At 34.2% G+C, this 26,326-nt stretch overlaps 1 protein-coding gene across 1 annotated transcript in view; it reads right to left on the reverse strand.

Moving 5' to 3' along the window:
• The window catches only part of LOC118197203 (receptor expression-enhancing protein 5-like), a 46,264-nt gene that overhangs the window by 14,516 nt on the left and 5,422 nt on the right, over positions 1-26,326 (reverse strand). Inside the window, exons 2-4 of the mRNA XM_035368709.2 lie at positions 25,513-25,606; positions 9,552-9,690; positions 6,719-6,875 (exon numbers count right to left, since the gene is read on the reverse strand). Of these exons, the coding sequence (XP_035224600.1) occupies positions 6,719-6,875; positions 9,552-9,690; positions 25,513-25,606 (390 nt within the window). The remainder of the gene's footprint in view (positions 1-6,718; positions 6,876-9,551; positions 9,691-25,512; positions 25,607-26,326) is intronic.

Raw genomic sequence — 26,326 nt, forward strand, 5'->3', positions numbered from 1 at the left:
TAAAATTATCACTGACTGCAACGCTTTTGTGCAAACTTTAAATAAAAGGAACTCAATTCGAGAATAGCCCAATGGGTTTTATATCTCCAAGATTTTGACTACGAAACTGAGCACCATACCGGATCAAAGATGGCTCACGTGGATGCCCTCAGTCGCAGTCCATGTTGCATGACTATCCAAGACAGTGTCCTTCTCCAATTTCGCAAAGCACAAGAAACCAACGAGCATATTACGGCTATTAAAGCACTCCTTCAAACAACGCCTTCGTATGATAACTTTCTCGTTAAAAACAATCTCCTGTACAAAAACGTCAACGGCACTGACTTACTTGTGGTGCCTGAGAATATGCAGGCAAATGTCAGTAAAACAGCTCACGAACGAGGCCACTTCGCCGTAATCTGCACTCAAGAACTTTTAACCAACGAATATTTTATCCCAAATCTGAAAGAAAAAATTGAGCGGTGTATCCATAACTGCATCCCATGCATCCTCAATAATCGAAAGCGTGGCAAACAAGACGGACTTCTGCACCCCATTGACAAAGACGACGCACCCTTGCACACGTACCATATCGACCACCTAGGTCCCCTTGCCACCACATCAAAGAAATACAAACATATTTGGCAGTTATAGACTCGTTTACTAAATTCGTGTGGCTTTATCCGACAAAGTCTACAGACGCAGATGAAGTTATCAGTCAGCTGGAATCTCAAAAATCAGTCTTTGGAAATCTTTCATGGATTATCTCTGAGGCCCTGCATTTAAATCCACTGCATTTGCAAACTATTGTGACACACAGAGAATAAAGCACGTTCTTATTACAGCTGGCCTCCCACGATCGAACAGTCAAGTTGAGCGTTTGAACTCTATTATTATTGCTGTCCTTTCTAAACTCTCCATAACCAACCCTGAGCAATGGTACCGCCATGTTCCCGCCGTGCAACAAATTATTAATTCAACTTTTCAACGTAGCATCAATTCCACTCCCTTTGAACTTCTCTTTGGGACTAAAATGAAATCGCAAAATGACATAAACATCGCTGCTCTAATCGACGAGGAGATCAAATCTGCATTCATTCAGCAACATGATGATCTCCATAAAGACGCAAAACAGCAAATCTCTAAAGTGCAAGACGAAAATCGCCATACTTATAATTTGTGACGGAAACAGGCACAAAAATTTCAACTTCATGACCTCGTGGCTATCAAACGAACTCAGTTTGGCCTTGGTCTAAAACTCAAACAGAAATTTCTCGGACCTTATAAAGTCACCAGGCTCAAACAAAATGGACACATATGATGTGGAAAAGTGTGCATTTTTCGACGGACCGTCCAAAACATCCACTTGTGCTGAATACATGAAGCCCTGGTCCAACAATATTGAACGTATCACTTGATTTTTATACAACTGTCAGCATTATAGGTCCTCCTGAGTTTGGACAGATGACACCTGAGAACTTTCTAATAATTTCTTTCCCTCATATCAACTTTTTAATTTATTTTGTCATACTAATGTTCTTTTTATTTTTAGTTAACTGCTGTGGTGTGCTTAATCTATTTTTTTGCTCCATTTGTGTAAGTATCCTCAGCTTTGTATCTACAGATTATTTTTTTCATACCTATGTTACTATATTATAATATATTTTTTTAATTTGATGATATACTATGTTGCTTCAGGCGAGGTCGCCTGTCCGGTCATGATGGCCCAATGTGGGAAATGTTATGTCATGATATTCCCTAATCCCCTACTGTGTGACATATGCATTGCGTCAGCACGTGTTTCCCGCCTTAGAAAAGACGAGGATTAGCTGGCGAGCGGAGCAGACATCGCTCGATCGCTCGTATACCATTTTCATTAATTTGTAATCCTAATGTAATCTATATTTGTAAATAGTAATAAATGTGTGTTATCAACTATGGTCGTTGCCTTTCCCCGCATGTATATCCATCATTCATCTCCTCATTCGTTTTTTATGCTCTGAAAGCTTCTTCAGTGTGTTCTCTTACTTACTATGCCTTCGGATACTCCCCCGTCACCAGCCGGCACGGAGCATAATATTCAAAATTCTCCCCCTTCTGTTAAAAGTGCCGCTAGCCCATCGACACCTAACTCCAGGTTGGAAGCAATTAACCACATCTGTAACCAACTCCAGTTATTTATCTTACAAGCAAAGGAATCTCGCAGACTAAATGCTTCTGAAAGAAAGCAATTTACATCTTTTGTGAACATTGTTCGCATAATGTTAACGGAACAAGAGGTTTACCTCGCATTACAGAGGACAGGGGACTAGTTACAGGGACAAGTCTTGGCTCTGCAACAACAGCAACTCGCACACAGTTTACAGCCACCTCACGAGAATCCTCAACATTCCGAGTCTTATCTAGCAGTGGAATACTCAGCCCCAGAAGAACACTCCACAAAAGAATATCCCTTCACTGAGGTGACACGAAAGAAGTGGAAAACTTCACCACCTTCAAGATCTTCTCCAGTTCTATCAGAGCATGTTCTATTATTAAGGTCAAAGACCTCAACACGGACACCCGAAGGGATTAAAGCTCAACTTTCGGCAGATTTGAAACCCTCCCAGCTAGGGATCACTTTAGTGCAGATTTGGCCCACAAAATCCAGAGAGCTTCTCATCCGCTGTCGAGAAAAAGCTCACCTGCTACGCCTCAAACAGGCAATCGAGGACAGGCCAGCACTACTAGAGACACTCGAATTTTGGGAACCCAAGCCAAGAAGGGAAAGTGTAATTATTTTTGGAGTACCTGAGAATTTAGGAAAAGATCTAACAGCAGCACTTGTAGACCAACTGCCCAACTTCAATCCCAGTGCTTATCAAAGCCGTTCTGGGCAAAGCGGAAGGAAAAACTGGGTTATAGACATAGACCCTAAGTCAGCAGAACACCTAGTTAAGCTAGGCCATCTTTTAGTGTCCTCTCCGTCCATACATTAGGATAATACGCTGTTACAACTGCCAGGAATTCGATCACTATAGCAGGAACTGTACAAATGCTCCACTTTGAGCGAAGTGTGGTAACAGCCACCTGATGCAGGAGTGTAGCTCGGAAAAAGTGAGTTGCACTAATTGCTGCAGTAGTAATTCTGAAAAGGGGACCTCTTTCAGCACAGATCACCCAGCTACTTCAAGCTCCTGCCCAGTGTATGGAGCCCATTTCGAGAGCCTGAGAAAGACCACTGCTAAGAACTAAGCTAAGATGACACTAAATAAACATATAGCAGGTCTTAGATTTTTACAGTGTAACTTGCAGAAGTGCTATGCAGCAACCATAAATACGCTGCAAGTAATGACACATACTGCTGCCAATGTCGGAATCTTCCAAGAGCCCTACGTTTACAACGGAGCGATTCCCAGTGTTCCAACACACAGCAGAACGTTTCTCTCAAAGAATCAGCTAGCTGCGATTACTTACAGTGGCCCTCTCTCCCCTCTCCAAATGAAAATCACAGAGCATACAGTCTCCAGACACTAGTAATTGCCGCATTGATATTATTGCTGTGTATCTACCCCCGAGCGAAGATATTACCTCTCTATTAGAACTTAATTCTAACCTTCTAACTGGAGCGTCACACTGTATCATAGCAGGAGACTAACGCCACCAGTCAACTATGGGGTGCTGACTCGGAGAACCGAAGGGGAATTGCGGTACTAGAATTCTTAGACAGTAAGCATTTCATTGCCGCCTACCTTTGAAACATCTAGAGCTCGAGGGTGGCCAGATTTGACAATATCAACTCCCAATACAACTCCATACATACAAGATTGGACAGTGAATGACCTCACTCAGTGATCACAAAATTATTACTTACAAGCTGGATACTCCTATAGACTACATAATAAAGAAAATATTCAAAACAGCACTTGCAGGACATACCGTTTTACGGGAACACATTCAAGCGTATGTAGAGAAATTTATCAAAGATTTCAACAACTGCCAGGACAGAAACTCCTTAGATAATCTCTACGACTTACTAGTTACAAAAATAGTGCAAGCGCCCATAAAGCATATCGTTTGAAATCTGTAAAGGCAAAGCACTTCATATCCTGGTGGTCACCAGAGCTTAACACAGAGAGGAGCAGAGTTCGGGCACTTCGCAGAAAAGCACAATCCATGGTAGATCCATACCTATGGCAACTCAAAATGATAACATACAATAAAGCCAGAGCTTTATATAAAAGAAAAATTAAAGATGCCAAGTTAATCTCATGGAGAACTTACTATAGTAATGTCACTAAAGCCTTCGGACCTACTCAAAAGATAACATATAAGAAGGTGTTTCGTCCTATACCCTCTCGTCTATGGCGAATAGCACTGCCTCATCCAACATCGAAGTAATCAGTGAGATCATTAATGCAGTTTTCCCTGATGATGATGAAGAGGATTTCTTAGAGGAGCAAGAGGAAGCGAGAAAAACCTACAGTATGAAATTTCGCCAAGTTACCAGAAGAGACGAACCCCCCTCCTACGCAAATGGAAGTGGATAACATCATACGTACTCTGGCACCCAAAAAAGCTCCAGGTTCGGATGGAATTGATATCATCATTAGAGAGATACACCGGGAATTCCCAAAACTATTCCTTGTGGTCATTTAAGCTTGCTGGAAACATCAGTACTTACATCAGTTACTGGAAACATCAGTACCTAAAAATATGAAGTTGGCAGAAATGGCGTTATTCCTAAAAACAGGCAAAACTCCGGCAGAACCTTCATCTTACAGGCCAGTCTGTCTACTGCCAGTGCTCGGTAAGGTATTGGAAAGAGTAATTCTTTACAGACTGGACTTCTTCCTGCAAAAGAACAACGCCCTGCATCCCAACCAATATGGATTCCAAATGGGCAACTCAACTGAGCATACCATAAAAGACTTAATGGCCACTATCAAACAGAACAAGGATAACAATTTGCACTCACTGGCAATAGCCACTGACATCAAGGAAGCCTTTGACTCCCTTTGGTGGCTAGACATAATAAATTTGCTGCCTAATATGGCCTGCCCAACAGCCATTATTACCATCCTTCGCTCGTACCTTCAAGATCGAAGTGTACAAGTAACATCAGACAGTGACATTTTATGTCAAAAATGTCTTTAGAGGGTGCCCACAGGCGTCATGCCTTGGACCAACACTGTGGAATATAGTGGCAAACTCAGCATTTCATCAGTTCGAGAGCGTAGAATACGCTCGAATCATAGCCTATGCGGACGATTTTATGTTAGTTGTGGCAGGAAGAAGTAACCTCGAAATGAGATCTCAATATTGTCTTGATCTGTTCTCCCAATGGGCCAGAGCACATACGCTTCAGATTTCGGCAAAGAAAACTAAACGAAAAGGCAAAGACAAGACAGATACAGCTTAGCAGGAGACAGGTAAAATATTTTAAACAAGTGACTTACCGCTAGTAAATAAAATGCTGTTTCAAAGAAATTAAGGAAAGGAGTTTGGTTTTGGTAACAGTAATGAAAGGGGTGTGCAATATTATACTGAAGAAACATCTCTGTTTAACGGGCTTACTTTGCCCTAAAATAGTATCACACACTACAATTTTCTTTTTTCATTAGCAAAATTATTACAGACATTATTAGATTATATTCCTATTCATGCAAAACCTTCTGTTCAGCAAACAAGGTCTCAGATGCATAGATTGCTTCAATAATTTTTATAAAACTGCATCACAAAATAAAATTTGAGCTAGGATTGATACACACCTACATGAACAAAAGACTCTAGAAGTTGGTTTGGAATATTCCTTACACAGCTCAAAATAATGAGCAGTGTTAAAAAACTGAATGATAAATGAACCATTCAAGAGTTAATTATGAGTATAACACCCTCCTAAAAAACCTAGAATTCAAAAAAGTATTTAGTTTTAGTTTATGAAAATAAAAAACTGCATTCAAGTATTGGTATTTATCAACATTTTCTACTTTTTGTTATTCACTTTATAAAACATTAAAAAATGATCTTATTCTGAATAAACGTACATGCATTTTTGACTTTTGGTAAAGAAGAAGGGGAATGATCTAGCAATGGTGAAAGGGATACAAGGCTCAAAACAGGTTGAGAACAACTCTCTTTAAATAGCCGCTACTGAATATAAAAAAACCTTAATGACTATTATTCACTATTATTTTTGAACTATTCAATTTTCTCCACTTATTTAAAAAGACTTCAACTAAAAGATAAGGAAAAGAAAGAAGTTGGATTTTTTTTTTTTTTTTTTTTTTTTTTAAGTACTGTGTCCTTTTAACTAAAACAGTAAGAACACATATCATGGATCAGATCCACATATCATGGAAGCGTTTGTTATGTTGACAGCTGTGGACTGAGGGGCTAACAAACTGTAATCGGATATTGAGGTATGAAATATATAACATGACATAATCCATCCTCCCATATGAGCTAGCTAGGAAATCAGCAGTGTAATTTTTGACGTAAATACAAGTACATGGGTTAAGCTAACATTCTTATAGAAACAAAATATGACAGCTATAACAATTAAAAGCATATTTTTGTATCAAAATCCCAACTCAGAATCTAAAACCAACAATTTTTTTAAGGCTTCTCAAAATTTTAAAGATACATAGAATGCATAGCTTCTTTCTTGACAATAAATAAACAATAAAGCTTTCTTTCTTGACAATTTAAAAAAAAAGTGTACATAGCAGATTAACAGTAAATTAGAAATAAATTTTACCATCCGTAACTAAACCAGCAACACCAGAGGCAGCTTTGTTTAAGGTTTCATCAATAGCCTTCCTATTCTTCAAGAATACAGGCCGAATGACCTTGTGGTACAGGAACTGCGATCCATTGTTAGAAATTGGAGCAAAGCACCAGATAAGAAACAGGCACTAAAAAGAGGAAAATTAGCAGAAATGCATCAAATATACAAATAATGCCATTATAATGAAATATTTATCTTAGAAATTTAACATTGTAACAAATTACATGCTCAATGAATTTAATACAGAGAATCTTTTAGCTAATGCATATTATGCCTTATCATATTTATGTATCTCGTATATTTCTGAATTCAAACCAGAATATAAGTTACTTGAGGACTAATTTTAGAACTCTTCATTGCAATAGAAATGAAACAAACAAACAAAAAAAAAAAAAAAAACTGTAATTTACATATTGTAACTAAAATGAATTTTTTAAAATACTCGTTGAACTCTGCCGTCTGCAACAACAGAAGTTATTCATGATTGTTACTTTTCCATCAGTATCTTGACTTCACTTGAAAAATCTCACCTATTTTTGCACTTTGCTATCACTTACTGCTTTGTCAACACACAGTTCATATATATGTCAATAAATATCTGAAGTTTTGAACTTTTCCCCTATTAAGAACTGCATGTTTTACAGTATATCATAGTCCTTTGCTTATGGTATTGGAGAGTAATGCAGCATATTGTGCTTTACAGAGCTCCAGTGTGGTGTAAAAATTTATTACATCAAATAAGACAGAAGCTTAATTCCCAACAGTATCCACACTGTGCTCTACATATGCAGAGCTCAATGTCCACAGTATGCTCTACATATGCAGGGCATATCGCACAATATCAATGGCAGTGCTTCAAGTTCTCACATGGATACTGACTTTAGATTTGGTAATTAAAACAAAGGCTACCATTGCAAATGTCCTCACAGTTAAGAATATGTAGTCTCTAGGGTGTCAGATATATGTACTTTCCATGTAAGAAAAATGGACGGTTCTTATTCTGCACACGAAAACGTGAAGCAAAATGTCAGTATAGATTACTCGCCATGCACCAAGGTAGCGGAAGCCATTTACATGGATGGATCCAAGATGAAACATGACACTGGCAATGGCTTTTGCCATTTGCTGAATAACACCATTTAGTATAAGCGGACACGCAGGCTTGGAGTCAACAATTCCATTTTTCAAGTACAGCTGATTGTCCCGCAAGCTGCAATGTAATTGAGCATTTGTCAAATGCCAAGATTTTTAGTAATTTGGCTTCTAGCCTTCTGCTTATATTGAGCACACATAACAGAAGCCCAATGGTATATGCCATTTGCCACTTAATATTATGAACCCCTTCTTCCCAGCCTTCCTGTTTTTTGTTGGCTTCCAGCTCACAAGGGTATCACCAGAAATGAATTGTCTGACGATCTAGTGGAGCAAGCAGCAAACATCCTCGGAGATGAAGTGATTTCAACTCTACTCCCATCGTCAGATATTAAACTGGTACTCAGGAGCATATGCTCAAAATGTTGCAGTAGAGATGGCTCACAGCCACGAGTTGCAGAACATTCCTTTTCTTCCCAAAAGTGTCAAAAGAATTAAGCTGCAGCTTTGTTTTACTAACACATTACTTCTCTGGGCATGGTCCATTCCCACCACATCTACACTGCTTAACACACAGTGAGACACATCTCTGCATACGTGGTAGGAGGAACAAGTAGACTACTACATATTTGACTGCCTACATACTTCAAAATATCACTTTAAAAAGACAGCTTCTACAAACTCATTAGGCATAGGCTACTAGCACCAGCTGGCTTAGATATTACATATTGTGCCAGTGCCTACTCAGCCACGTCAATTGATAAGCAGCCTGCCCCAAACACACTCACTACGTAAGTGTCTAATAATGGGAGTACAGCAACACATTTCCTCATTATTCAACACTGTTACCCATATTCAACTTTGTGCATAGTTCTGTATTGATATACTTATTTTCAATTTGTTTAGCTGCCCATATGTTTTATGCTCCTTCATTAGCTTAAGCATTAGCTGCATTTTAAATTGTTTATATAATGCAAACTTTCTGATTGCTCAAATAATCAGTAAATTAAAGTGCCCTATCATCATTAACATGTTTCCAAGCTATATTTGAACAGTCCAACAGGACTTATTTCACTATCATAGCCTTAGTTTCTTCTACAAACAAGCTGGCATCTAACTTTGTATCGCTAACACCCCAGTTAGAAGACCACTCAAACAGTGACCAGTATATCATCTTAAAGCAGGGAGCCAGATTTTATTTTAATCACTTTAATCTCTCACTTCAAAGCATATAGAACGAAACTTTGAATCCAGATGGCATCGTATTTTTTCACAATGGATGCTAGGAACCTGTGTATGCACTCTTCTGCACATATGTGTAAAATTTCAAATGGTATTAACAAATAGACTTTATTCAGAAAATAATCATTTTATACACTTTATACTCACAACGATGTTTTCGAAGATTAAGAACACACAATTATTCACTATTATTTTATTTGTAAAAACAAGCATTAATGCTTTCAAGACAAAAGGCGCACATACCTATGGAATTTATGCTATTTCTTTCACACATATCTCTCCAGAGGCGGAGGGTGTATTTTACTAACTGGCATCCGATATGTAATTTTTACCTCTTAATCCTCAAAATCGCTAAATCGCACAAATTTGTTTGCCTTAATATGTAAGTACCCACCCTTCTACCTTTACAACAAAATTTTATTAAGCAGTCTAACTGAATGAAGACATAAAACATATTTTATCATCTTACCTTTACAAGCCAATAGAAAGGGACAAAGTCTAAGATGATTTCAGAAAAAAATTCCAAAAGACTGAAAGCAGCGAACGTAACCCAATAGGTGAGCCACTTTGTATCATCTTCTTTATTGCGAGTTTCAAGTGCAATCATTCTGCAAACATAAAAATTTTATGCATAATTTTCTGCAATTGTGTATTATAATATATATATATATATAATAAAAACAACTTTAGAGGTATTGATGTAAAAACACAGAAATGCTGATTGTGCAGCACATAGACAGCACAGAACGTAGATCCATATTGAAGAGGAAGAATTCTGATTGCATAGAATGGTAAAATGTTGAATCCGTAACGACTAGTAAACTTGGCATGTGTGTGTGTATGTGTGTATTTAATTATGGCAAAGCACACTAGGGCTATCTGCCTATGGGGAGGGATGCCTTCGTGGAGGACTTTCTAAGGGAAACTGGCTCGTATACACATTACACATGGGAAAAACCACGAAAACGCCCATGCAGCCAGCCTGTTTGAGGGATTCGAACTTCGGACCGAACTACCAGTGTTCAGCGACTTTACCGCTCGGCCACTGGTGGGCCCTAGTAAATTTGGCAGTCGAGGTAGATTGTATTTCATTTTTCTGTGGCCACAATTTACTTGATGCTTTAATCATGCCTATTCAAAAACATTTTCATTTTTGAAACTGCTGCGATAGAAAGAGAGCACAGCGAAATAGTTTCTTTACAGTAAGAGAGGTACAAGCTAAAATGCACAATTATACAGTATGGAGGTTCACCAAGAGGTTTTGTTTAGGTTGCTTATCAAGAGAAAAGTTTCAGTTCCCGAGATTTTGAGTTCAGTTTCTAAATTAGCTAAGTCATCAGCATTATGCAAGCCACGTGCCTTAGATTAATCTAGAAATGATGCAGTCCTGAAAAGTTATAATTATCTTTAGAATACAAAGAGGAAATATGCAAATTAAAAATGAAAAATTAAGAGGCTATTGATAAATTAAATTATAAAGCTGATTTACATATTTTTCATCTTAAATATATACAATTTACAAATTTAAGTTTACTCAAGTTTTATCTGGCAACAACAAAAAAAAATCTGCCGGTCACGAAATCGTCACTATAGACACTGTTAATCAAAATGGCACCATCCATGCAGGAGAAAGTGTACTGTGTTTAAAATTATGCCAAAACACTACTTATTGTCCTTCACAGATATTTTTGTTCAAAAAAATTATCCAAATATTTTTACAAAATTAGTTAAACGTTTTTACAAAGTCCCACAAATGGAAACGTCTATAATTCCAGCCATACATCTTTCACAGAGTGCAGGCATTTAAAAACCTCTGACAATCCGTTTCATAACACTTTCTATGAGAATTCAAAAGATAAGCTGGAGATAGATGGTTTCATGAACAGACTTGTATTACTTGCAGATGAAGGCATTTCTCAAGGTTCTGGCAAAGTTAATTACCATAATTTACAATTTTGGAGCATGAAAAATTCAAATGGTGCAATGAAACATGAGCATGATTCTCCAAATGTGAACGTTTTATAGTTCCAAAAGTTGCATTATTGGTGCTTTATTCTTTGTGAAAAAGTGTCTTAATAGGTGCATATGCTATCAGAATGGCTGTTCCCTCAGTTGGAGGAAGCAGTTCCAGACTTTGTCCGGTACACATTTGATGCTCCACGACATTGGCCCCTGCCCCCCTCAAAAAGAAGCCGGTACCTGAACGATCGCATACACCATCCCTGCACTGGCCGTGTTGGGTCAAATGATATGTCATTTCTTTGTTGGCCACCGAGATCCCCAGATCTAGCTCGTAATGATCTTTCCTGATGAGTTTTATAAAAAACTGTTTGTGCTTCCATTTCCACAAGACTTGCAGCAACTGAAGTACCAGATAAATAAAGTGCTTATATCATTAACAGACGATAGGAACTGGAATACCACACAGATATCTGCTGTGTCACTGGAAGGGCACACACAGAATATCTATAGAAACTTGGATAACTAATTTCACTGTAAATCTGATTTATCAAAATACAGCAATTATAGCATTCAACACCCTGTATAATAACAAAATATACAATTTGGAAATGGAATTAAAGTTCAATTTGAAAGTCTCTAAGAGACAAGTTTGCAAAGTTCTTGAAAACATTGTTGAAACATTTTCTCCAAATACTCTGAATATGGAATAATTGAGAATGTTTAGAGTTATTGGGAAGAATCTTGAGAACACAGCATGAATTTTATAGTCAGTTCGAAAGCTCATAAAAGCATATGTTCTAATTCAATGCGAAATAAAAATGTTTCCAATGTACAGTTACAAAATTATACTTTATACAGTACAAAAACCAATTCAGATTTTGTTACTGTGCAGCAATGTAATACTTAAAATATAAAAACAAAGAGACAATATAATAATAAACTTTGAGAAAAATGGCAGGCCCTCTCTACAAGTGAAAGAGCATGACTATCTGCTAATGGCTCTGGGATGCTTAAATAAAATTAGAGATTCTCGATTAACATAACCTTGCATCTTATAAAAAGTAACTGGTTTTCAGTATTTTATGATAATGTTTCAAGTTTTAAAATCATCAATCATATTTTTATGGCCATAAAAATTCTTTTACATTCAATACTTATATAATACAAATAAATACAGTGGAGCACCGTTTATATATATTTTATGTTTATATGTTTCATCTTGGTCCTGATTCAATTCTATAATTAAATGTTTCTTTTACACATCACTTTTGTTTGACCTACTGCATTTTGCAGTCCCATCTTATAAATACTTTTCTCAGAAATGAGGATAGGAAAGGAAACAAAGGCATGAGATTTCACACTTTCGTACATGAGTTGAAAAACTAATCATGAATTGGGGGGATACTTGAAAACACAGAGGTGTTTATTTTTTTTCCCCTTCTGAACAGGATGCTGTATTAAGTAAACTACGTGGAACTGATACAAAACATGATGAAAGCAAGATACTCCCGTTAAAAGATAAAAGTCAAATCTTAAACAACAACAAAAAATAAATAAATAAATAAATAAAAATGAAAGTCAAGTTAACAAAGAAACTTGATATTCCTGTGACAACACTAAAAATGGTTGTTTATGATAAGAAAAAAGTTGAAGAAATTGCAAAAATTTGTGTACAGTCCATTTCAAAGAAACTGTGCACTCAAGGTGAAGTTTCCTGAGCTCAAAGAAATTCTGCTAAAAGATCCCATCAAGTACCATGCATAAAATATTCCAATGAATGGCCATTAAATATTACCATGCATCCAATATTCCAATGATTGGCCCTATGTTAATCAAGAAGTCAAAAGAAATAGCACTTCGACTGAATGTGAAGGAAGCTTGCTTTTCAACTGGATGGCTGCATAAATTTAAACTGCGGCACGGAATCTCATGTCATATGTCAGTTGAAGAGTAGCTTAAGAATTTATCTACCAAAATAGATGGATCATATTTATATGAGTTAAAAGACATTTTTAATATTGATGAAACTACTCTTCTCTTTAAACTTATGCTGCACAAAGCTGACCAGTGTCATGGAGCTAAGCAAAGCACTTATCACACTGCTTTACTTTGCACAAATGCTGATGGTATGGAAAAGATGACTCCTTTAAGTTATAGGAAAGTCAAAACAAAGTTGCTTCAAAAATGTTCAAACTCCATTATTAGAACATAATGCAAATAAGAAAGCATGGATGACTACATTTTACAGAAAGGGAGGGACATTTTTACAGAAAAGGAGGGGCTTAAGAAAACAGACAAAACTGTTTTTTATGGATCAATGTACCACCAATCCTCAAACGACAGATTTTTTTGCAAAATGTGAAGGTTCTTTTCTTCAAGGCTAACTGCATTAGTGCAGTACAACCTTCAAGGCATAATTAAGAATTTGAAAATGTTCTACAGACAACCTTTCAAAACTACAGGCAATAAAAAGAAAAAAATATTTTTCAGGCTTATGAATATGATTTCATTTGCCTCGGCTCAAGAAAAACCCCGAACAATTAATTGCTTTATTAAAGGGGAATTTTAAATCTAAGTGAAAGCATCGACAGTAAAAATGATTATAAAACTGATTATGGATGAAGAAGCTTGGAAATTGCTGCGATTAGACATTACAATCAAGAAATATGTAAGCTGATGCCAATGTAATGACATCAGACTTGAGTACAATTGAAGAACTCATTCAAAACATTTTACCAGATTCGCATTTAAGTAGCGGGGATGAAGAAGAAGAAAAAAAAATAATTTCACCTTTTCAAAATGCTATCTACTGCACTGAACCCTCAGAAATTTCAGAAATACAAGTGAGAAACCATTTCAAGACCCGAATTCGAATCACAGCGCTTTGCTCAAGATTCAGAAGCAAAGCATACCAGATGACATATATTTTTCTTTAAAAAAGTTCATGTATGCTTTAAAACATTCTTTGGAAAAAAAAAAGTTACATAATCAAAATGGAAGTTCAAATAAAGATACAATTTATCGATTTTATATAACAATGTATAGTAATTTGCATTCTTATGAGTTTCAAAAGAAATTTCTTTTAATATCATTTAAAAAATATTAATTAAAAAATTGTTTAAAATATTAATATTTGAATAATTACTTAAAATGTTAATTTTAAATTTGAACATGTTAATATTTTAAAGCACAGCAAGAAAAATCATATGAGCTGCTTATAAATCATGGTCACAATCATATTTAAAAATTTCTTTGTTCTGTGCATACAAGTCACAAATAAAACATTTTATAATATACAATTCACATAATCCACATTTCATAACAAATTTGGATTGAAATATTCCCACAAATAGTCTTAATGATTTTTGTGTCATGCAGCGAAACAATCATCTTGCTGAAAGAAGTTATCATCACTTTTTTCATTCCACTGCAACATCAGTCAGCTTGTTGAAGCATATCCTCTTTATGACAATGCACAGATGTATATTGTATCAACAAAAGGGGATACATTGAATGTTACTGAAACATCCGATAAGAACTAAAAACAAGTTTAGTTTAATGAATTGTAATTTGATATGAAATGCCTAGTTTTTTTATTCTTTTTTCTTTAATGATCTAGATCAGCGATTCTCAACCGGTGGTATGCAAAGAAACAAAGCATTTTCAACTACTTAATTCCAAAATTAAATACAACATTCTGTTTAAGTTTTCTCAACATTCGTATATTTATGCGATCTGAGCTTTGTTCAGGGTCAATAGCCGTTCATAGACTTGAGCAAAATACAGTACAAAGTCTTAAATCCGAACTCGTCGGGACTTCAGCGATTCCAGATTAGGGGTTTTTCCAGATTATAGATCATCACTTTAAATCTGGTAAGGTGGCATGCAGAAATTATAAAATTAAAAATATGAAACTCTAATTTACGAAATACAGAGCAATTATGATCTAAAGGGTATCAAAATTTACCAAAAAAAAAAGCTTAATATTTATTTGTTTACTTTATTAATCATTTCTTTCAACGCGCGCATGCGTAAAGCATACGTTATGCATAGTCGAAATTAGAAAATTGCAACTAGAAAACTATTTGATGCATATTCGTGAAATTTATAATGACGAGGAACTTGATTTAAATCATATCAAACACGGAGTACATAGAGATGAAATACTACATTTAGTAAGGAATTATAAGCCGAATAAAATAAAAACATCTGCCCTGAAGATGAGGATAGTGCTGACAGATCAACTTCCAGTTCTTTGCGTGCCGTGACATTCCCCCTCCTGGAGATCAGCGTGAAATTGATAAACAGATTTCGGAATAGTTAGAGAAAGAAAGGATATGCCTTTATCAATTTTTTGCAACAATTTCACTTTTTGATGGACATCGAAACATGCTTTCGCTTTGTAGATACTTTGGCAGTTCCAGAATCGGAAACTCTTTTTGACATAATCGAAAGTTCAAGCTTACTTTTTATAAAATTGCTCTGCCTGCAAACAATAATAAGCCAGATCCAATTAGAAGATTAAGGAACAATGCAATCTGCAATATTAAATGAAATAGATCATTAGATAATTCTATCTAGCCTAGCTTATACCGTTCGTTATACATTAAACGCGCATGCGCAGAAAGTTTGCAGCTTTGAGGTCCGGATTATAGATCATTCCGGATTATGGACGTCCAGATTAAAGACTTTGTACTGTAATCAGTTTTTATTTTCACAAATATTCATTTAGCCATAGACATAAAAAAAAAAAATCGTCATAAATGAAGTTTCTAAAAGGAGTAATAGAAATGGATGTTGTCTTCAATAGGAAATAAAAATAAGTTCCTGTAAAAAGATAATAGTATCTCACTCACAATTTTTTTAGAGTTCTTTTAGATTTATTAACATGTCCACACATTATTCGCCACCATTTCCGGACTTTCCCACACGATTTGAGAATACCGTTGTTAGAGCTCGAAATATAAAGCGAATTTAAATTTTTATCAATATAGAGCGCATTTCTGAGAAAATGATTAAACAATCCTAGATTTTCAAAATGGAAAGGATTGACTAAGCGAAAAATTCATGATTCCCAGTTGATGGATCCAGCATAATCTACCAGCATTAAGAATATTGAAAAAAGAAAAATTATTTATAGAAAATTTTTATTTTCCTCTGTGATTTAAAATTTGAATTGCAGAATTATTTATTTAGTGAATCATGGTTGGTGCATTTAGCATATTTAGCTGGTATTTTTTGAAAGTTTAATGAATTAAATTTAGAATTACAAGGACGAAGTGTTAATTTGTTTACCATTAGAAATAAAATAAATGCAATGATAAAAAATCTCGAGCTAACAATGTAAGAATTTGGTTAATATGTTAATGTGTTAAGTTTTTATCATTTTAGAAAATTTTCTAACGGAAAATAATTTGAAAATAAGAGAAGAATTAGCATCCAACATTAAAAATCATTGTTTTTCATTGATAAGTAATTTCTGCATGTATTTTCTGAGGAATATGAAAACAAAAATTGGATTAGAAATCCATTTCGTCCAAATGTACCTAAAATTTTTATCTTGAAGAAAAAGAACAATTGATAGAAATTTTCTGCGATCGAATTGAAGATTTAAAAAATAACACACTTGTTAAAATTTGGCTGAACTGGAAAAAAAGAATTCAAAAGCATTTCAAAGCTATTACATTTTTATTGCCTTTTTGCACAACCCATTTGGATGAAAAGGGATTTTCTTCCATTTTACATTTGAAAAATAAATACAGAACAAAATTAAAAGTGGATCATAATTTACAGTTAAAACTAAGTAAAATAAGACCAGACATAAAGAAACTGATCTCTCTTAAACAGGCTCAAATTTCAGACTAAAGATTAAAATTAACTCTTTCACAACCAATCCACCCTACATGGCTCTACACTGAGACAAACAAAACTGCCTGAAAACGGCCGAAATTGCAATCTTGTTGTCTCCCCCTAAGATATGCAGTAGCAGGTGCAGCTTTGTATCAGTTTACTGCAGACAGCTTGTTCTAAGCGGTTTCTTATCTTTTGTTTGCTCGCTTCTTTGTTGATTCATTTTTGGTAAAGTGTGCTTTTAAACATTGATCAAAATGAGCAAATATCGCAAAGTTTTAACAAAAAATTGAGGCTATTCTTTTTAATGATACATATGAGTCAGATTTGGAATCAGAAGAAAGAAATAGAAAATGAAATAAATGATAATGAAAAAGAATCATTTATAGCAGAAGATGAAGATGAGCATAAAACAAATCTGGAAGCAGATATTTCAGAAAATTGTAACGAAAATCCAGTAAAAACCTGGTCTACTAATGTGAATAATGATGTTGTAATTTTGTCTCCATTTAATAGCTTTTTAGGACCAATTCATAATTTACCTTTTGGTGTTTCACCTTTACAATATGTAAAGTTGTTTCTTACGGATGAAATTTGTGAATTAACTCTCACAAATACAAATAAATGTGCCGAATTCTGTGTAAGAAAGAATGGCACTGTTGACTGTCAATGGGATAAATTTTCATCCATAAAAGAAATATGGGCATTCATTACATTCCTCATAATGAGTGTTGTAAAATTACCAAGAATAAGTGATTATTGGTCAAATAACGCAATGCTTGGAAATCAAGCATTATTTTCATTTGTCTGATAGGGAAACTGAAGTTAAACATAGCAAAGAGAACTTTACATATGCACAAAAATTAGAGACCATCATTTCGTATTTCAGAAACAAAATTCAGCAACATTTTGTGTCTTATACTGAAATATCCAATTGACGAAACACTAATTAATTTAAAGGTAGATTAGGGATCGTGCAATGTATGCCTATAAAATCAACTAAGGTGGATTAAAGATATGAATGCTCTGCACATTTCACTTAGGGTATACTTACAACTTTGAACTTCATTGTGGTAAAAAAAGATCAGATACCAAAGTCAGGAAAGGGTTCAGGTCATGATGTAGTTATGCACTTAATAAAAGCACTTAAAAACAAAGGCCATGAAATCTATTTTGACAGATTTTTCACCAGCGTAGAGTTGATGTCTGAGATATATAAATCTGGACAATTATCATGTGAAACTGTGATGACAAATCGGAAAAACATGCCCGAGAACATCAAGGAAATGAAGCTGGGAAACCAATACGACAGCGTAGTTATGCATTGCAAAACCCTGCTGAATTTACTTTATTCATCCTGGCCTGATAAAAAATTTATACATATCATTTCCACAAACTGTAAAAATGAACCATGTTTTACTACAAGAAGAAAAGGCTCCAAAAAATATAGTACCATGGTCCACCCGCATTTGTCAAGTACAATAAAAATATGGGAGGTGTAGATCTAGCAGATCAGAGTCGAAAATATTGCTCAGCTTCTAGAAAATTCTCAAAATGGTGGATGTACATATTTTGGTTCCTTTTACACACAGCAGTGAATAACGCCTTTATAGTTCAGAGTCGTTAACTATTCAATCCTAAAACGACCAAAGCAGCTATAGGACTTCAAATTAGAACTGACTGAAGAATACACATCGCAAAAGTCATTCAGAAAACGAACCTCAGGCATATTTTCACCTAGTGCACGTTATGATCACAAACATCGAAAAATTAATGATCGTAAACGTACTTGTGTTCAATGTAAAGAATTACGAAAAAAAACTCAGTGAGGTATATTGAAAGTTCTTGGGAGTGTGATATATGCAGAATGTGCTTGTACAAAACATGCTTTTAGGCTTCGAATTTCAGTTGCTAAAATACAAAAAAGGAGCTTTTCAGGGCCATACAATTTCAAGTATAGTTCTCTTATCAGGAGCGGATTCAGAAATGTATGTATGCATGTAAGGATGTATGTGTGTGTGTGTGGTCATGTATGTATATATATATTGTAAATACGAATGTACGTGTCTGTATACATATACATGTGCATACACTCATATATTTCTGATCCGGTTACGATTACAGAACAGTATTCAATTTAAAAAAAGTGAAAACGTTATTGCAGCATCACAAAAACGTGTATAAATGTAGAATAAATAGCAATATGTATATAAACATAGACACATTTATGCAAGCAACACATTTATGTATGCATATCTAGCCACAAATTTATATGAGTGAAAATATGCATATGAACATATCAAGAAATTATAATATACGTATATAAGTTAATGAAAACATGGAAAAACAATGACATTTATAAACGCACTTTGAAATTCATACAATAAATAAAATCATACAAAAGTCTATAAACTAAGGTTTATTCCTCACAAAGATGGAATCAAACAACTGATCAACAAATGGAAAGACCCTAATTTTTTTTGCAAAATGAAAAAGTGAAACAATAATGCACCCCATTAACCCTTTGAGGGGCGGTATATAAAATAATTTAAACTGTGGTAAAATTTTGCATGAACTATAACTTACGGACCCTAAGGACACAAAATTGAGACTTAAAAAAATTCTAGAGCGAAATCCTCAATTTTGAGAGCCGGTATCCCCTCTAGGACATTTTTTTCCAGGTAGTTGCCAATTGTTAATCTTTGTTTTTAAAATTAATTTTGGGTACTTTTGATGTGCATCTGTAGTGATGAGTGCTTGAATATAGTTAGTTATGTAAGTCTAAAGACAAAATTTTCTTAAATTTCGGCAGAAATTTAAAATTTTAAAAATAAAATTTATGTTTTTATACATTTTGATGATGCAACCCAGCTGAACATACTTATGGGTAAAAAGCTCTTCAACTTGATTTAAATTCAATATTATTTTATAAAAAAAATTTAGCAAATATAACACTGCATGTGTAAATTGTATCATGCTGTAACTGAACTAGTATAATATTACAAGCAGATGTAACTCAGCCGAAAATTTAAAAAAACTGAAAAATGAAGCACTACGACCGACTCAGCTGAGAAAGTATGTTGCATTTTTGAAGTTGTATTTTATGCTTTAGATAATATGTGAAAAAAACCATGCTTCATACTATGATACGAAGAATCCCCCCCTCCACGCACACACACTTTAGATTACGGAGGACCGTAAGGGTCCCTTTTTTATTTTTTGTAAATATAGGTTGTAATATATCTTTTTGTTCAGGAAGAAACACCGTTAAACAATTTTATTATTTGATACACCTCAAAGCTCTTATTCTGATTTTCAACCCCTTTGGCTTCATAGGGGATCCTTTTCAACTTTTGGATAAATTTTAGTTTGCATCTAAAACGGGGCTTAGAAATATTTTTCCTCCTTTCACCAACTGTGAAAATTTATTTCGGAAACAACCTATTTGTATCAACCAGAGTGCAGATTTCTCTTGTGTTCTCTAGTCTTTCATCTGAAATTAACAAAGAATAAAAAAGAATTTCCCTAAAGAATAAAAGCATGCTTTCAAATCAGCAGTTTTTGTGATTACACTATGAGATGGACCTTAAGTACATTTCCATTTTAAGTGAGCTTTCCCTTTGTGAAGGGAAGAAGGCCTGGCTCCGGAAAGACAAATTGGTTGTCAATCACCTTTTTTCATTTTCTTACATTCTAGGATTTTGGAAAACAAGAAGCAACAGGTATCTTTTGGGGGCTAGCATGCCACGTTTAACCCCCACAATTGTGTGAAGTTTTGACCCCAGACGGCAATTTTGAAATCGATGAGTCTTTCTCTTGGGAAAGAGATAAGTGCTGAAATAAAAATTTTAGCTAAACACAGACGAATGAAACTTGAGCTGAGTACACAAAGAATAAATGAAACTAATATACTTGTATTCAGTCCTAGCACAGGGTCAGAAAAGTCCCCATTCCCCCATGAACATAATATTTAATCTTAAACGACTTATAAGTTAATCATGAAATATTATTACATCATAAACTGCTATAATAATAAAGAAATTCTGTCACGTCACAGAGTAGTAAAGGAGAATACTGGTGCTGCCACCTATTGGCGTTGTACCCTCAGTGTGGGCGCCGGTATATATTATATACCAGTTTTAAAATCGTATAAATAATCTGCTGTTAATTATCACTTCTGACTGAAATGAAGTAAATATATAAGATTCAGCATGTGTACGTCATATATTTGCAGATTTTGAATTTTTTCTTTCCCTCCAATAGAATTTATCAATCTTCCAACATGATACCTTGGAACGACGTATATTAATTTCATAACTGTAAAATATTGAGCATTCATAGGGGGATGTTGCCATTTAGTATCGAAAGAAAATACTAGACACTTACGATTATAGCTTTTGGTGTAGAAAAATTAGCATTTTTTGGAGGTTAAAAAATTTACAAACCACCATAAAGGGTTAACTAAAAAATAGAAACTTTACGTGAAAAGAAAGAAGTGAAATCTTAATCCTCTATTCAATAAAAGAAAAACAAGAAATTCCTGTAAAAACAAAATTTTAAAAAAGAAAATTACTTATTTAAATTAAATTCACAATTTATTTACTTTTTATTTTATTTAAAAACGTGCACTTTAAAGGAGCAGAAGGTAGCAAAAACTCATTAAAGATTCCTCAGACTATATAGTTTTGATCTGGAATAAATTTCATAATGTCCAATTATTAAACTAGAAGAAATCCTGATAAGCTTTGATAATCACATTCAACTGTATTTAGCCTTTTCTCAACATCATCCTCATATAATATGGCCATTTCCTTTTATCCATTTAATCCTATGTAATGAAACAAATTCTTTCTCTACACAGTCAAAAGTCTTTAATCCGGAATGATCTATAATCCGAACTTCAAAGCTACAAACTTTCTGCACATGCATTTACGCATGCACGTTTAATGTGTAACGGACGGTATAAGCCAAGCTAAAATTATCTAATTACCTATTTCAGTTAATGTTGCAGATTGCGTTGTTCCTTAATCTTCCAATTGGATCTGGCTTATTATTTTTTGCAGACTGTTACAGCAATTTATAAAAGTAAGCTTGAACTTTCGATTATGTCAAAAAGAGTTTCTGATTCTGGAACTGCCAAAGGATCTACAAAGCGAAAGCATGTTTCGATGTCCATCAAAAAGTGGAATTGTTGCAAAAAATGGATAAAGGCATATCCTTTGTTCCTCTAACTATTCCGAAATCTGTTTTTATCAATTTCACGCTGATCTCCGGGAGGAGGAATGTCGTGGCGCGCAATGAACTGGAATTTGATCTGTCAGCACTATCCTCATCTTCAGGGTGTTTTTATTTTATTCGGCTTATAATTCCTTACTAAATGTAGTATTTCATCTCGATGTACTCCGTCTTTGATATGATTTAAATCAAGTTCCTTGTCATTATAAATATCACGAATACACATCAAATAGTTTTCTAGTTACAATTTTCTAATTTCGACTATGCGTAATGTATGCTTTATGCATGCGCACATTGAAAGAAATGTTTAATAAACAAATAAATATTAAGCTTTTTTTTTTGGTAAATTTTGATACCCTTTAGATCATAATTGCTCTTTATTTCATAAATTACGGTTTCATATTTTTAATTTTATAATTTCTGCACACCATCTTACCAGATTTAAATTGATGATCTATATTCCGGAATCGCCGAAGTCCCAACGAGTCTGGATTAAAGACTTCTGACTGAATTAAAAATTAATTTGATGCAAAATATGAAGACTCATTAGCACTAGTTAAAAACAGACGTTATAGTGCAATTCATCAGGATACTTTATGAAAAAACAGTTTATTCTGCATGTGTATATGCATGTATGCAAAATAAGCTTCATTTTTTAGGGATGCATGCCAGGTGTTTTTTCAGGACATGATACTGGCACTTACTATCTGAGCAAAACATGATCAAAGATGTTTATATGCTCTTGATTATGATACCGATGAGCTATAAAATATCTTCCTAACTCTTCAAGATATAAATAGCAATTTTAATTTATTATATCTCTCGAACAACTATTTTTGGATGTACAATCATTGTCAGGTTAATATTTTTATGGATAAAAATTTAAGATTTATCTTCTGAAGGAAGAAATGTAAACTTTTTTCAAGATAAGGAGTTCAACTAAAGAATATAAATCGTGAAAATAAACACAAAATCAAAATATTTCACTACTGGAAATGGATAACGATACAGTTTATCATAACAGAGGAAAAAAGCAGTATCTGGGTTGAATCGTATTTTCTAACAGCTCTGAGATTTACATGTTCTTGAGACTGAAAATTAACTTCAATAAACTGGTGCAAAAAACAGTTTGAAACATTGAAGTCACAATAACATAAGGAAATATAAATGATTTACGTCAAGTTTCGTGCTGCCCCATTACCAAAATAAATAAATAAATAAATAAAAGATAAATACAGAAGATCCAAATTTGTTTGTCATAATGCACAAAATTGTATGCACCAAAATTTATATCTCCTCAGCTGAATTCAGCAATATATGCCAAGAGTGACTAAAAGTCAAGAGTCTCAATTAGTGTTTTCTTCTACATATATATACCTAACAGTTCAGTGGTAGTAATCATTGAAATAATTTAAAATAAATGAAAAATCAATCATACGATGAGACTTCTGGATATGATATTGACCAACAGAAAATACTATGTTGAATGACAGCTTAGAGAAAAATAAGAAATACCACGAAACAGCACATGACCATTTAGAATCATACCCTTGCAAAATTTCTTAAGCAGTAACCCCCCCCCTAAAAAAAAAACTTTTGAAAACACTCTGAAGGTATTTTGAAACTGTTTTCTGCATTAAGCAATTATTTATTTTTAAACAATGAACAAAAATTTACATGAAAAACAGCAGAAATTTCAACACATTAATCATAAATAAAGTTTTAAAAATACACCAATGACCAAATACGACTCCCTGGTTTTCTACTATTCTTAAGAACATTTGAAATTTATCTCATTTTTACTTCTAAGTATCACAAAATCATTTTGGGTCAGGCTACTTCTCAAATGCACCGATAGGCGAAAAAGCACCTGTTTAAGTTAGAGCAGATTCTAATGTAACTAAATTTGACTTCATTTATTCTATACACTCTATTTAAGATTTTCTCAATGATGTGAAAGAGGGAAATTATTTATTCTCAATTTTTAGACAAGGGTTAGTTAATAATACACATTATTATAAATAATTAAGGCCTGAAATAAAATATATATTACTTATTGATAATAAACAGCAACAGCATAATTTTTTTTTTTTTATATTATGGCTCCGGGGAAAAGTTCATGGCATTTTTCCCGATAGATGGTGTCAATGGCAAATAACTAGGGAAACAGATTGCAGCAACACCACTAAACACTCATTGAAAAGCGATTCTTCGAGACGTTATTGTGAGTGTATAAACATTGAACATGCTAAAGTGGATGGAAAGTTGTGGGTGAATCACAACAGAGAAAACTACAGAAAAATTGTGCTATTACAATAAAGGAAAGAACACTGCGCAGGCTTGTGAAGAAATTTGTGTTGTGTACGATGAAGGTACCTTATCAAAATCTTGTGTGCAGGAATGGTTCGCTTGCCTTCATTCTGGCAATTCTGACATAAAAGATAAGTCATACTCTAATCACCAATCACTAAAAAAGCTGATGAAATTCTTGCAAAAGTCCAGCTAGATAAGCACATCAGCAGTGTCAACATTGGTATGGAGCTGGCCATTGAGCAAAAACTGTTTCAAACCACTTTTACATAAAGCTGTATGGATTCTGCATGAGCTGAGAGCGGAAAAAAAAAAAAAAAAAAAAAAAAATGTAGACCACATTAACATCTACAATGCAACAAATTCAATCTATTTCTCAAACGTGAGATAAGTGAGGATGAAAAATAGATCATCTAAGACAATCGCAAATGCAAAAGATTATGTATAAAGAATGCAGAGCTGTCACGAAGCCAGGATTGATATCAAACTAGGTGCTGCTATGTGTGTGTGGTGGGAATGGAAGAGACTTGTCCACCATAAGCTACTTCCATTTGGTCAGACGATTAATTAACTCTACTGTAAATAATTAGAGAGATAATGCCAGGCAATTGACAGAAAACAGTCTGCATTGAATAACAGGAAAGGTGTCGTCTTCTATCATGACAATGTTGACCACACACTTCTTTGATGACTCATTGAAAATTGCGCGAGCTTGGTTGGGAAGTCGTAATGCACCCACCGTATAGTCCAAACTCAGCACCATCAGACTGTGACTTGTTCCAATTTTTACAGAATCCTTTCAATGGAATTAGGCTGGTTTCAAAAGAGGCCTGTGAAAAGCACTTCATTCAGTTTTCCAACTAGAAACCATAGAGGTTCTTCACCGATAGCATGATGGCAAATCATAGTCAATAATAATGGAACATATTTGGTTCAAATAATTTCTATTTCGCACTATATGAAAACCATTTGAATTTTACACCAAAAACACCCCAAACCTTTTCCCAGATATTATATTAATTGATTTAATCATATAAAAATTTCTAATCTCGATTTTGTTTACAATAACTTACGAAGCATAGGCTGGATAACCAAATCCAATACTGTTGCAAATTAATTCTGCACCATGTCCTAATACCATATATAAGGCCCATAATGATAGAAGTCCTGAAAATAAAAACACAGCAGTAAGTTTGGATAAAAAATAATCAGTTAACTTACACTTTTCCCAAATTTCAAGTCTTGTGAAATAGAATATTGTAACTCTTCACTCGCCTGTCATATTTTATATTATTCATAAGAATTAAAGACATAAAATTGTGTTAAAACTTTGATTTTTTTTATTTTTAATAATATGATTCTAAATTATTAATAGCATTTAAAATTATCTATGTAATATGGCATCATTAAAATTGCATCTATTCAAAACATTACCTGCTTTGACATAAGTAACAAAACTATTAAAATATTATCAAAGTATCTCGGATGAAAACCAATTAATATGATTTTCTATGCTTAAATGTAAACAGATATAGAGTAAATTAAAAATTTCATCCAAAGAGATATGCATTAATCCATTATTCATTGCTACAGATATCTCATCTGCAAAAAATATTCATGAAGTACCAACAGCAGTAAGATATACTATGTTCAGAATTAGAATCAAGTACAACATTTAAAACTAAATTTATGATCTATTTTTGATATAGCACTCAAAGAATATTGATCTTGAAATTCGGTGCTAGCAGCACTGATTTTTAGCATCATCATGGCAAAAGATTTGGAATGCTATATATCTTATACTGTCAGATTCAGTATTGTACTCACTCCACTGTTAGCAATATACAAGACTCTAGACTCTGTGAGGTAGGCAGATAGTGCCAAGAT

This window comes from Stegodyphus dumicola, chromosome 11 (assembly GCF_044657685.1).
Source record: "Stegodyphus dumicola isolate Sdum_Otavi_A_Nest chromosome 11, ASM4465768v1".
Lineage (NCBI taxonomy): Eukaryota > Metazoa > Arthropoda > Arachnida > Araneae > Eresidae > Stegodyphus > Stegodyphus dumicola.